Consider the following 12,871-nt stretch of genomic DNA (forward strand, 5'->3'; position numbering starts at 1 on the left):
ACATCCTCTCAGCGCTGTGCCTGAGAGGATGTAGACGCAAGAGGGTATAGCCGCAGGGCGTGACAGCGCATCCAGCGATTCCCAGGAAACATTGCAGCTGCACCCTGGACGTAGGCTGGGGCCAATCCACCACCGCTCTCACCATCCATCTGTACACTCCTTGCAGCGATGATGTAACCCAGGAAGGGGATGGTGGCGCGATGGAATTCACACTTTTCCACTTTCACAAAAAGCTGATGCTCCAGGAGGCGTTGGAGAACCTGTCGGACGTGGAGCACGTGTTCTTGGGCGGAGCGGGAGAATACGAGGATGTCCAGCTTGGAGAACACGGTGGCTCCCTGGAGCGGCTCGAAAGCCGAGGAGATGAGTAATAGCGGGTAGCGGTTCTTCCCCGTGATTTTGTTGAGGTCACGGTAGTCGTTGCACGGGCGGAGGGTTTTGTCCTTTTTCTCCACAAAGAAGAAACTGCGCGGGGAAGGCAGAAGTATGGATGAACCCTGCAGATAGGGAGTTTTCAATGTAGGTCTCCTCAGCCTTGGCCTCCGGACCCGACAGAGTGTATAGTCATTCCAGGGGTGGAGTGGTGCCTGGGAGAAGGTCAATACCACAGGAACCTGAGGAGACTTAATCAGCATCAATTGGATTGTCTCGCTGTGGTTCCCTGACACTTGTAGGTTGATGGGAGTGGTATTGTGAGTGACATGGCCTATAGAGCGCCTGTTCAGTGCTCTAACATCCATGGGAAGGGAGAGGGGCTGAGTGGGGATGCCCAGCTCGGACGCCAGGGTAGCGTCCAAAAAACGTTCATCGGCCCCAGAGTCGATGATTACCCGGAGAGATGACAACTGGTTGGCATGGAAAGGATGGCATGGAAAGGTGTGCAAGTAAGGGGAGAGGAAAAGTTCTCCATAAGGCCCACCAGACTACTCGCCCCTTCTTGATGAGCCTGGTTTTTGAATGGACAGGCAGCTATGAAATGTCCCGTAGCTCCACAATACAGACAGGTCTAGGTGTGGAGTCGGCGTAAGCGCTCAGCCGGAGTCAATCTAGCCCTGCAAAGGTGCATGGACTCCGAAGGAGGCGAGTCGGCAGCCCTCGGTAATTCCCGAGAGAACTTGGGTGACGTCGGGTTCACTCGGACATGTAGACTTCTGAGGTCTCCGGGATTCTTCGGAGCCAAGGTGAGAATTGAGGGCTAACGAGGGCATCAGGGCACAGATTCCCTCTCCCTCCTACATTCTCGATGCCGCCCATCGATCCGGATGGTCAAGGCTATGAGGGAGTCAAGGTCCATGGGCAGCTCCCGGGCTGCAAGCTCATGTTTGACCACCTCCGATAATCCGTGGAGGGATCATGTCGAACAATGCTTCCGGGTTCCAGGCACTCTCAGCTGCCAATGTGCGAAAATCCACTGGGTAGTCTGCCACACTACGGGAGTCTTGATGTAGCTGGAGCAGCTTACAAGCAGATTCTCTCCCGGACAACGGAGAATCAAACACATTCCGAATTTCCGCCACGAACTCCTCTAGCCCAGGCGAGTCTCCTCCCGGACATCAGCGTTATAATATACGCTATCCTCGAGCTTAGGGGAACAAAGAAAGCTGCAGCTCAAAAATGAGGGAGCATTGGAAGAGAAAAGCCTGGCAGGTTCCGGAATCTCCAGCATTGCGCTCCGGAGGAGGTAACCGGGGTTCTCGGGACACTGAGTTAGGCTGGGACATTACGGGTGTGACCCACTGCTCAGTGGGGAATCTCCAGCATTGCGCTCCGGAGGAGGTAACCGGGGTTCTCGGGACACTGGGTTAGGCTGGGAGATTACGGGTGTGACCCACTGCCCAGTGGGGAATCTGCAGAATTGCTCCAGCAACGTCTTGAATGCCTGGTCATGGCATTCTGCCAGGGTATGGAGTCTTTCCATAAGACATTGCAGTAACTCCTCGTGTCGTCCAATGGTGGCTCCTTGCAGGGAGACAGCGTTGTGGAGCTGGTCTGAGTCTGCTGGGTCGGTCATGGCCAGTTTGTACTATCACGTTTTAGGGAAGACCCAGATGCAGACAGTGTAGAAGTAACACAAGTGTATTACTAGAACAGGGGGCAGGCAAAATGACAGGTCAAGGGCAGGCAGAGGTCAGTAATCCAGATCAGAGTCCAAAAGGTACAGAATGGCAGGCAGTCTCAGGGTCAGGGCAGGGAGAATGGTCAAAACCGGGAAAAGTAGAAAACAGGAACTGTAGAAAAGACAGGCATAAGGGGAAGAATGCTGGTAGGCTTGACGAACAAAACGAACTGGCAACAGACAAACAGAGAACACAGGTATAAATACACAGGGGATAATGAGGGGAGATGGGAGACAGCTGGTGGGGGGTGGAGACAAGCACAAGACAGTTGAAACAGATCAGGGTGTGACAAATTTGACATTTGCTCAGTAGATTGTTTTCACTGAGGAAACGTACGAGTCTGCTGTTGATAATGTAGAGGATTTTCCCAAGGTTGATGTTGGCCCATATCCCACGGTAGTTTTTGGGGTCAAATTTATCTCCACTTTTGTGGATTGGGGTGATCAGTCCTTGGTTCCAAGTATTGGGGAAGATGCCAGAGCTAAGGATGATGTTAAAGAGTTTAAGTATAGCCAATTGGAATTTGTTGTCTGTATATTTGATCATTTCATTGAAGATACCATCAACACCACAGGCCTTTTTGGGTTGAAAGGTTTGTATTTTGTCCTGTAGTTCATTCAATGTAATTGGAGAATCCAGTGTGTTCTGGTAGTCTTTAATAGTTGATTCTAAGATTGATGTTTGATCATGTATATGTTTTTGCTGATTGTTCTTTGTTATAGGGCCAAAAAGATTGGAGAAGTGGTTTATACATACATCTCAGTTTTTGATCGATAACTCTTCATATTGTTGTTTGTTTAGTGTTTTCCAAATTTCCCAGAATTGGTTTGAGTCTATGGATTCTTCAATTACATTGAGCTGATTTCTGACGCGCTGTTCCTTTTTTTTCCGTAGTGTATTTCTTTATTGTTTTAGTGTTTCACCATAGTGAAAGCGTAGGCTCAGGTTTTCTGGGTCTATGTTTGTGGTTGGATAGGTTTCTCAATTTCTTTCTTAGGTTTTTGCATTCTTCATCAAACCATGTGTCATTGTTGTTCATTTTCTTCGGTTTTCTATTTGAGATTTTTAGATTTGATAGGGAAGCAAATATGCTGTTAAGATTGTCTACTGCTACGTTTACACCTTCACTATTGCAGTGGAACGTTTTATCCAGGAAGTTGTCTAAAAGGGATGGAATTTGTTGTTGCCTAATTGTTTTTTGGTAGGTTTCCACACTACTTTCCTTCCATCTATAGCATTTCTTACACTTATTCACTTCCTTTGGCTTTGATGCCTCATGATTGAGTATTGCTCTCTTCAAGTAGAGTGTGATTTTGCTGTGATCTGATAGGGGTGTCAGTGGGCTGACTGTGAACGCTCTGAAATACTCTGGGTTGAGGTCAGTAATAAAGTAGTCTACAATACTACTGCCAAGAGATGAGCTGTAGATGTACCTACCGTAGGATTCCCCTCAAAGCCTACCATTGACTATTTACATACCCAGCGTGCAACAGAGCTGCAGGAGTTGTGACCCGTTTTTGTGCGTTATGTTGTCATAGTTGTGTCTAGGGGGGCATATTGGGGAGGGAATGCTGTCACCTCCAGGCAGGTGTTTGTCCCCCTGTGTGCTGAGGGTGTCAGGTTCTTGTCCAGTTCTGGCATTTAGGTCGCCACAGACTAATACATGTCCCTGGGCCTGGAAATTATTGATTTCCTCCTCCAGGATGGAGAAGCTGTCTTCATTAAAGTATGGGGATTCTAATGGGGGGATATAGGAAGCACACAGGACAACATTTTTCTCTGCTGAAATTATTTCCTTTTGAATTTCTAGCCAAATGTAAAAAGTTCCTGTTTTGATTAATTGAAGAGTGCTCTATACCAAATTAGCATAGCTGGTAGTTTGGTGGATGGGACTACCAGCTCTCTGTAACCTAGAGGGCAACCAGTGGGTCCGTCTCCTCTATACCATGTTTCTTGTAGGATGACAATGACTGTATTTCCAAAAGTCCAGGTTCCTCAGGCCTTAGATAGATAATCTCTCTCTCTCTCTCTCTCTCTCTCTCTCTCTCTCTCTCTCTCTCTCTCTCTCTCTCTCTCTCTCTCTCTCTCTCTCTGTCTCTCTGTCTCTCTGTCTCTCTGTCTGTCTCTCTCTCTCTCTGTCTGTCTGTCTTTCTTGCCCTCTCCCTCGCTCTCCTCCTTCTCATTTCATCCCTGTTGGTTATAGCTAGTGTTTACCTTGTTCTTGTTCATCCATCTATTTTCTGCTGTGTGCTCTGATTATAGTGAACTACACACACGCACAAACACACACACAGACACTCACACGCACAGACACATACACACGCACGCACGGACACACACACCACACCCATGGTGTAAACAGCAGACAGTGCAGGCCATGCGTCTCCCAGGAGTGTAGTTAGTGTGTGATACACATCGATCTCTGCTCTGGTTTCCATGATGCAACCTCTTGCCTCTTACTGGGCCTGATACTTACACTGCTGGTCAACACAAAGAACAATCTCTCTCTCTCTCTCTCTCTAGCTCTTTTTCTATACAGGGAATTTTTACTAGGATTAAATGTCAGGAATTTTGAAAAACTGAGTTTAAATGTATTTGTCTAAGGTGTATGTAATCTTCCGACTTCAACTGTATATATGTATATATGTAAAAATCCCTGTCTTAGGTCAGTTAGGATCACCACTTCATTTTAAGAATGTGAAATGTCAGATTAATAGTAGAGAGAATGATTTATTTCAGCTTTTATTTCTTTCATCACTTTCCCAGTGGGTCATAAGTTTACATTACACTCAATTAGTATTTGGTAGCATTGCCTTTAAATTGTTGAACTTGGGCCAAACGTTTGTAGCCTTCCACAAGCTTCCCACAATAAGTTGGGTGAATTTTGGCCCATTCCTCCTGACAGAGCTGGTGTAACTGAGTCAGGTTTGTAGGCCTCCTTGCTCACACACGCTTTTTCAGTTCTGCCCACAAATGTTCTACAGGATTGAGGTCAGGGCTTTGTGATGGCCACTCCAATACCTTGACTTTGTTGTCCTTAAGCCATTTTGCTTTGGAAGTATGCTTGTTGTCTTAGACTTTGTTGTCCTTAAGCCACAACTTTGGAAGTATGCTTGGGGTCATTGTCCAAATGGAAGACCCATTTGCGACCAAGCTTTAACTTCCTGACTGATGTCTTGAGATGTTGCTTCAATATATCCACATATTTTTTCTTCCTCATGAAGCCATCTATTTTGTGAAGTGCACCAGTCTCTCCTGCAGCAAAGCACCCCCACAACATGATGCTTCACGGTTGGGATGGTGTTCTTTGGCTTGCAAGTCTACCCCTTTTTCCTCCAAACATAACGATGGTCATTATGGCCAAACAGTTCTACTTTTGTTTCTTTAGACCAGAGGACATTTCTCCAAAAAGTACGATCTTTGTCCCCATGTGCAGTTGCAAACCATAGTCTGTTTTTTTATGGCGGTTTTGGAGCAGTGGCTTCTTCCTTGCTGAGCGGCCGTTCAGGTTATGTCGATATAGGACTCGTTTTACTGTGGATATAGACACTTTTGTACATGTTTCCTCCAGCATCTTCACAGGGTCCTTTGCTGTTGGTCTGGGATTGATTTGCACTTTTCGCACCAAAGTACGTTCATCTCTAGGAGACAGAACGCGTCTCCTTCCTGAGCGGTATGACAGCTACGTGGTCCCATGGTGTTTATACTTGCGTACTATTGTTTGTACAGATGAATGTGGTACCTTCAGGCATTTGGAAATTGCTCCCAAGGATGAACCAGACTTGTGGAGGTCTACAATTATTTTTCTGAGGTCTTGCATGATTTCTTTTGATTTTCCCATGATGTCAAGCAAAAAGCCACTGAGTTTGAAGGTAAGCCTTGAAATACATCCACAGGTACACCTCCAATTGACTCAAAGTATGTCAATTAGCTTATCAGAAGCTTCTAAAGCCATGACATCATTTTCGGGAATTTTCCAAGCTGTTTAAAGGCACAGTCAACTTAGTGTGTGTAAACTTCTGACCCACTGGAATTGTGATACAGTGAATTATAAGTGAAACAATCTGTCTGTAAACAATTGTTGGGAAAATTACTTGTTTCATGTACAACGTAGATGTCCTAACCGACTTGCCAAAACTATAGTTTGTTTACAAGAAATGTGTGGAGTGGTTGAAAAATAAGTTTTAATGACTCCAACCTAAGTGTATGTAAACTTCCGACTTCAACTGTATATATATACAGTATATATATATATATATATATATATATATCATATATATATATATAATATCTTTCTCTCTCTCTCTTCTCTTATTCTCTGTTTCTGTAGGACAGTTAGTTATTGCAGTGAATCATTGTGAGTGTGTGAGATTCAGAAGAAAATGAATGATCAATGCAATGCTGTGGTGAAAACTGAAAACCATAGAGCACAATAACAACAACAATAACAACACAAGATCAATACTGAGCAGCTTTGCTTTCATGTGGATCTCAGTGTCCTTACTGTGAGACAACTGCATTCCCACGGACAGAGAGGGAGAGAGAGGGTAAGGATAGAATGAGTTCTCCTATCTGTTCTTTTGTGCCTCGAGGTCTCTGGGTTCTCTTTCCGTCTATCTCTCTCCTTCGCTCTTGTACAAAAGGAGATAGAGAGAGTAGTGAGTGAGATGAAAGTAAATGGATGGTTACTTTCCAGAGAGTGTAAAGCCACAAGAGAACGTCATGTACTCTACCTTTCCTACTTACAGCATGAACTCTTCAAACGCACGCAGTCAGGAGACATTCACTCTCTTTCCTCATATCCGTCTCTACAATACTTTTCTCTGTTCTCTCTACTTCTTGAAGGTGAAGGACAACGTGTTCTCCTGAGATTCAAAATAATAATAGCTTTATTGACAGGAGTGTTTGAAAAACAATGTCCCTGCTGCTGGCTGGCCCAAGGCTATCATTAAAAACTGGAATGAAATAATACAAAAATAACTGATTATCACAGTCATAAAGGGACAATAATAAAGTGGGTTTAATTAGTAGCCGGTAATGACTCTAGTCCTGCTGTGTCTTTGGACTCGACTAACTGACCTCATTTAACCAACGTTGTTGATAGACTGAGCTGTGAATATTACAGAATTATAATTATTCTACATCATGAGATATCTCTATATAGAAACTATTAGATTTCCTTGTCCTTGATTCCAAACCTGTGGAGAATAGACTTGTAAATCCTACTGTCTGTCCCTCTCTCTAGTGTAAAGGACCAGCCTCAATGTGTCCTATCTCATGTCCCTCTCTCTAGTGTAAAGGACCAGCCTCAATGTGTCCTATCTCCTGTCACTCTCTCTAGTGTAAAGGACCAGCCTCAATGTGTCCTATCTCCTGTCCCTCTCTCTAGTGTAAAGGACCAGCCTCAATGTGTCCTATCTCCTGTCCCTCTCTCTAGTGTAAAGGACCAGCCTCAATGTGTCCTATCTCCTGTCCCTCTCTCTAGTGTAAAGGACCAGCCTCAATGTGTCCAAAGACTCCTCCGTCCCATGGCTCAACTATGTAAAGCTGCTGAGATGGTGTGTGTGTGTGTGTGTGTGTGTGTGTGTGTGTGTGTGTGTGTGTGTGTGTGTGTGTGTGTGTGTGTGTGTGTGTGTGTGTGTGTGTGTGTGTGTGTGTGTGTGTGTGTGTGTGTGTGTGTGTGTGTGTGTGTGTGTGTGCTGAGGTGGACACAGCTGGGAACCAAGACAAATGTGACCTTCAGTCATGAAGACCACAAACTCATCAAACCACATTTAGTGTGTGGTGTGTGTGCCTCTTTTTAGTGTTCCTCTGTTGATCATCAGTCCATCAGTATGTCTAACCCTCTCTCCCTCCTTCCCTCCTTCCCTCTCTCCCTCTTTCCCTCCTTCCCTCCTTCCCTTTCTCTTTTCTTCATCCTCCAGGTCGCACCATCCCCCCTACCTCCTCCCTCCTCCCCCCCTCTGCCCCTCCCTCTTCATCCCTATGCCCCTCCTCCTCCTCCTCCTCCTCTCCATCATTCAGGGAGTGCCAGGTGCCCCTGCTGGAGAATAATTCCTCCCACTCCCGCCTGGAGCCCCGCCCCCACAATGACTCATACCTGCTCAGACACCAACCCCCCTCTTCCGGTAAGACAGCTGTCAATCACTTCCAACATTCCACCCCTTCATTACTTTTCTCTTTCTCTTTCTCTCTCGCTCTCTCTCTCTCCCTCCCTCTCTCCCTCACTCCTTCCCTCCCTCTCTCTCCCTCACTCCTTCCCTCCCTCTCTCTACCCCTTCCTCTCTCTACTCCTTCCCTTCCTCTCTCCACCCCTTCCCTCTCTCTCTCACTCTCTCCCTCCCTCTCTCTCTCCCTCCCTCCCTCTCTCCCTCACTCCTTCCCTCTCTCTCACTCTCCCTCCCTCTCTTCCTCACTCCTTCCCTCTCTCTCTCCCTCACTCCTTCCCTCCCTCTCTCTCCCTCCCTCTCTCCCTCACTCCTTCCCTCCCTCTCTCCCTCACTCCTTCCCTCCCTCGTCTCTCTCCCTCCCTCTCTCCCTCGTCTCTCTCCCTCCCTTCCTGTGTGAGAGAAGGAGGTTGTGTGAGAGAGAGAACAAGGTTGTGTGAGAGAGAACTGTGACAGACCCAACATTAAGGAAAGCTTTAACTATGTAGAGACTCAGTGTTAATTGTTTATCTAACTTTTTTTTTAATGATCTACTTCACTTGCTTTGGCAATGTAACATATGTTTCCCATGCCAATAATGCCAGCTCCTTGAATGCCAGCCAGTAATGCCAGCTCCAATAATGCCAGCTCCTTGAATGCCAGCCAGTAATGCCAGCTCCAATAATGCCAGCTCCAATAATGCCAGCTCCTTGAATGCCAGCCAGTAATGCCAGCTCCAATAATGCCAGCTCCAATAATGCCAGCTCCAATAATGCCAGCTCCTTGAATGCCAGCCAGTAATGCCAGCTCCAATAATGCCAGCTCCTTGAATGCCAGCCAGTAATGCCAGCTCCAATAATGCCAGCTCCTTGAATGTCAGCCAGTAATGCCAGCTCCAATAATGCCAGCTCCTTGAATGCCAGCCAGTAATGCCAGCTCCAATAATGCCAGCTCCTTGAATGCCAGCCAGTAATGCCAGCTCCAATAATGCCAGCTCCTTGAATGCCAGCCAGTAATGCCAGCTCCAATAATGCCAGCTCCTTGAATGCCAGCCAGTAATGCCAGCTCCAATAATGCCAGCTCCTTGAATGCCAGCCAGTAATGCCAGCTCCAATAATGCCAGCTCCTTGAATGTCAGCCAGTAATGCCAGCTCCAATAATGCCAGCTCCTTGAATGCCAGCCAGTAATGCCAGCTCCAATAATGCCAGCTCCTTGAATGCCAGCCAGTAATGCCAGCTCCAATAATGCCAGCTCCTTGAATGCCAGCCAGTAATGCCAGCTCCAATAATGCCAGCTCCTTGAATGCCAGCCAGTAATGCCAGCTCCAATAATGCCAGCTCCTTGAATGCCAGCCAGTAATGCCAGCTCCAATAATGCCAGCTCCTTGAATTGAATTGAAAACAGAGTTGTGTGTGAATGGGAGAAGGTGGTAATAATGGTAAAAACGGGGACAGAACCACATGAACTGAACTGCATTGCATCTTTGTATCATTGTATCTTTGTATCTTTGTATCTTTGTATCATTGTATCTTTGTATCATTGTATCATTGTATCTTTGTATCATTGTATCGTTGTATCGTTGTATCGTTGTATCGTTGTTTCTTTGTATCGTTGTTTCTTTGTATCGTTGTATCATTGTATCTTTGTATCATTGTATCTTTGTATCTTTGTATCTTTGTATCTTTATATCTTTATATCTTTTTATCGTTGTATTGTTGTTTCTTTGTATCATTGTATCATTGTATCATTGTATCTTTGTATCTTTGTATCGTTGTATCTTTGTATCATTGTATCATCATCCAAACCTTGGCAAACATGCCAATGCACACAGAGTGCATTACTCACACACACCTCGTAAAGTACACCCCTCCCCCCAAAAAACACACACACGAACACATACTCACACACACAGCAGCTCTCGACATGTTGAGTCTGGTCTTCACAACACACATCCATCCATCCTCAGCAATTACCCTCTCCATCTCATTCTCTATAGATCTACACACACACACACACACACACACACACACACACACACACACACACTCTCTCTCTCACACACACACACACACAATGTAATCAGCCAGATATATTTAGCAAACTGACTCAGGGAAGAGGGGATAGAGAACAGTCTTAATGGAATTTGTGTTGGAATACAATCTGTATTTAATGTAGTTATGGTGTGACTGGGATGCAGTATAAATCATCATTAGAACAGACTGGGGGTCCCAGGTTCAACAGCAACCTGATTAGCTGCCTTTTAACGTGATGTAACATCACACAGCTAATGGCTGAGCTGGGACAGAGCTGGGAAACATCTGTCACTGTGGAGGAGGAGTTACCTACCTTACACTGGTAGAGAGACACATCAATCACTATGGAGGAGGAGTTACCTACCTTACACTGGTGGAGAGACACATCAATCACTATGGAGGAGGAGTTACCGACCTTACACTGGTGGAGAGATACATCAATCACTATAGAGGAGGAGTTACCTACCTTACACTGGTAGAGAGATACATCAATCACTATGGAGGAGGAGTTACCTACCTTACACTGGTAGAGAGACACATCAATCACTATGGAGGAGGAGTTACCTACCTTACACTGGTAGAGAGACACATCAATCACTATGGAGGAGGAGTTACCTACCTTACACTGGTAGAGAGACACATCAATCACTATGGAGGAGTTACAGATGCATCAATCACCTACCTGATTATATTGCTGGAGAGGAAATACACTGGGACTGACACACACACACACACACACACACACACACACACACACACACACACACACACACACACACACACACACACACACACACACACACACACACACACACACACACACACACACACAGAGAGAGAGAGAGAATGGATATACAGTGCATTTGGGCAAGTATTCAGACTCCTTCCCTTTTTTTCCCTCATCAATCTACACACAATACCACATAATGACAAAGTGGAAAAGAGGTTTTTAGAAATGTTTGCAAATTTAGTAAAAAAATATAAATTGAAATACAGTACCAGTCAAAAGTTTGGACACATCTACTCATTCCAGGGTTTTTCTTTATTTTTACTACTTTATACATTTTGGAATAATAGTGAAGACATCAAAACTATGAAATAACACATATGGAATCATGTAGTAACCAAAAAAAGTGTTAAACAAATCCAAATCTATTTTATATTTGAGATTCTTCAAAGTAGCCACCCTTTTCGTTGATGGCAGCTTTGCAGACTCTTGGAATTCTCTCAACCAGCTTCATGAGGTAGTCACCTGGAATGCACTTCAATTAATAGGTGTGCCTTGTTAAAAGTTAATTTGTGGAAATTATTTCCTCATTGCATTTGATCCAATCAGTTGTGTTGAGACATGGTAGGGGTGGTATACAGAAGATAGCCATATTTGGTAAAAGACCAAGTCCATATTATGGCAAGAACAGCTCATATAAGCAAAGAGAAGCAACAGTCCATCTTTACTTTAAGACTTGAAGGTCAATCAATACAGAAAACGTCAAGAACTTTGAAAGTTGCTTCAAGCGCTATGATGAATGTCTGTCACGAGGACCGCCACAGAACAGGAAGACCCAGAGTTACCTCTGCTGCAGAGGATATGTTCATTAGCGTTGCCAGCCTCGAAATTGCAGCCCAAATAAACGCTTCACAGAGTTAAACTGTTAGACACATCTTAACATCAACTGTTCTGAGGAAACTGCGTGAATCACGCCTTCATGGTCGAATTTCTGCAAAGAAACCACTGCTAAAGGACACCAATAAGAAAAATATACTTGCTTGGGCCAAGAAACACGAACAATGGACATTAGACTGGTGGAAATCTGTCCTTTGGTCTGATGAGTCAAAAATTTAGATTTTTGGTTCCAACCGCCGTGTCTTTGTTAGACGCAGAGTAGATGAATGGATGATCTTCAAATGTGTGGTTCCCACCGTGAAGCATGGAGGAGGAGGTGTGATGGTGTGGGGGTGCTTTGCTGGTGACACTGTCAGTGATTTATTTAGAATTCAAGGCACACTTAACCAGCATGGCTACCACAGTATTCTGCAGCGATACATCATCCCATCTGGTTTGCGCTTAGTGGGACTATCATTTGTTTTTCAACAGGACAATTACCCAACACACCTCCAGGCTGTGTAAGGGCTATTTGACCAAGAAGGAGAGTGATGGAGTGCTGCATTAGATGATCTGGCCTCCAAAATCACCCAACCTCAACCCAATTGAGATGGTTTGAGATGAGTTGGACTGCAGAGTGAAGGAAAAACAGCCAACAAGTGATTAGCATATGTGGGAACTCCTTCAAGACGATTGGAAAAGCATTCAAGGTGAAGCTGGTTGAGAGAATACCAAGAGTGTGCAAAGCTGCCATCAAGGCAAAGGGTGGCTACTTTGAAGAATCTCAAATATAAAATAGATTTTGATTCGTTTAACACTTTTTTGGTTACTACATGATTCCATATGTGTTATTTCATAGTTTTGATATGTTCACTATTATTCTACAATGTAGAAAATGTTAAAAATAACCCTTTGCTCTGAGACTTGAAATTGAGCTCAGGTGCATCCTGTTTCCATTGATCATCCTTGAG

General features: G+C 44.9%; 1 protein-coding gene across 1 annotated transcript in view; it reads left to right on the forward strand.

The window, feature by feature from the left end:
* Nucleotides 1-1,363: 1,363 nt before the first annotated feature.
* Nucleotides 1,364-12,871, forward strand: part of LOC120046918 (teneurin-2-like) — a 115,172-nt gene continuing 103,664 nt past the window's right edge. Inside the window, exons 1-2 of the mRNA XM_038992466.1 lie at nt 1,364-1,398; nt 8,142-8,245. Of these exons, the coding sequence (XP_038848394.1) occupies nt 1,364-1,398; nt 8,142-8,245 (139 nt within the window). The remainder of the gene's footprint in view (nt 1,399-8,141; nt 8,246-12,871) is intronic.

This window comes from Salvelinus namaycush, chromosome 5, assembly GCF_016432855.1.
Source record: "Salvelinus namaycush isolate Seneca chromosome 5, SaNama_1.0, whole genome shotgun sequence".
NCBI classification, from domain to species: Eukaryota; Metazoa; Chordata; class Actinopteri; order Salmoniformes; family Salmonidae; genus Salvelinus; species Salvelinus namaycush.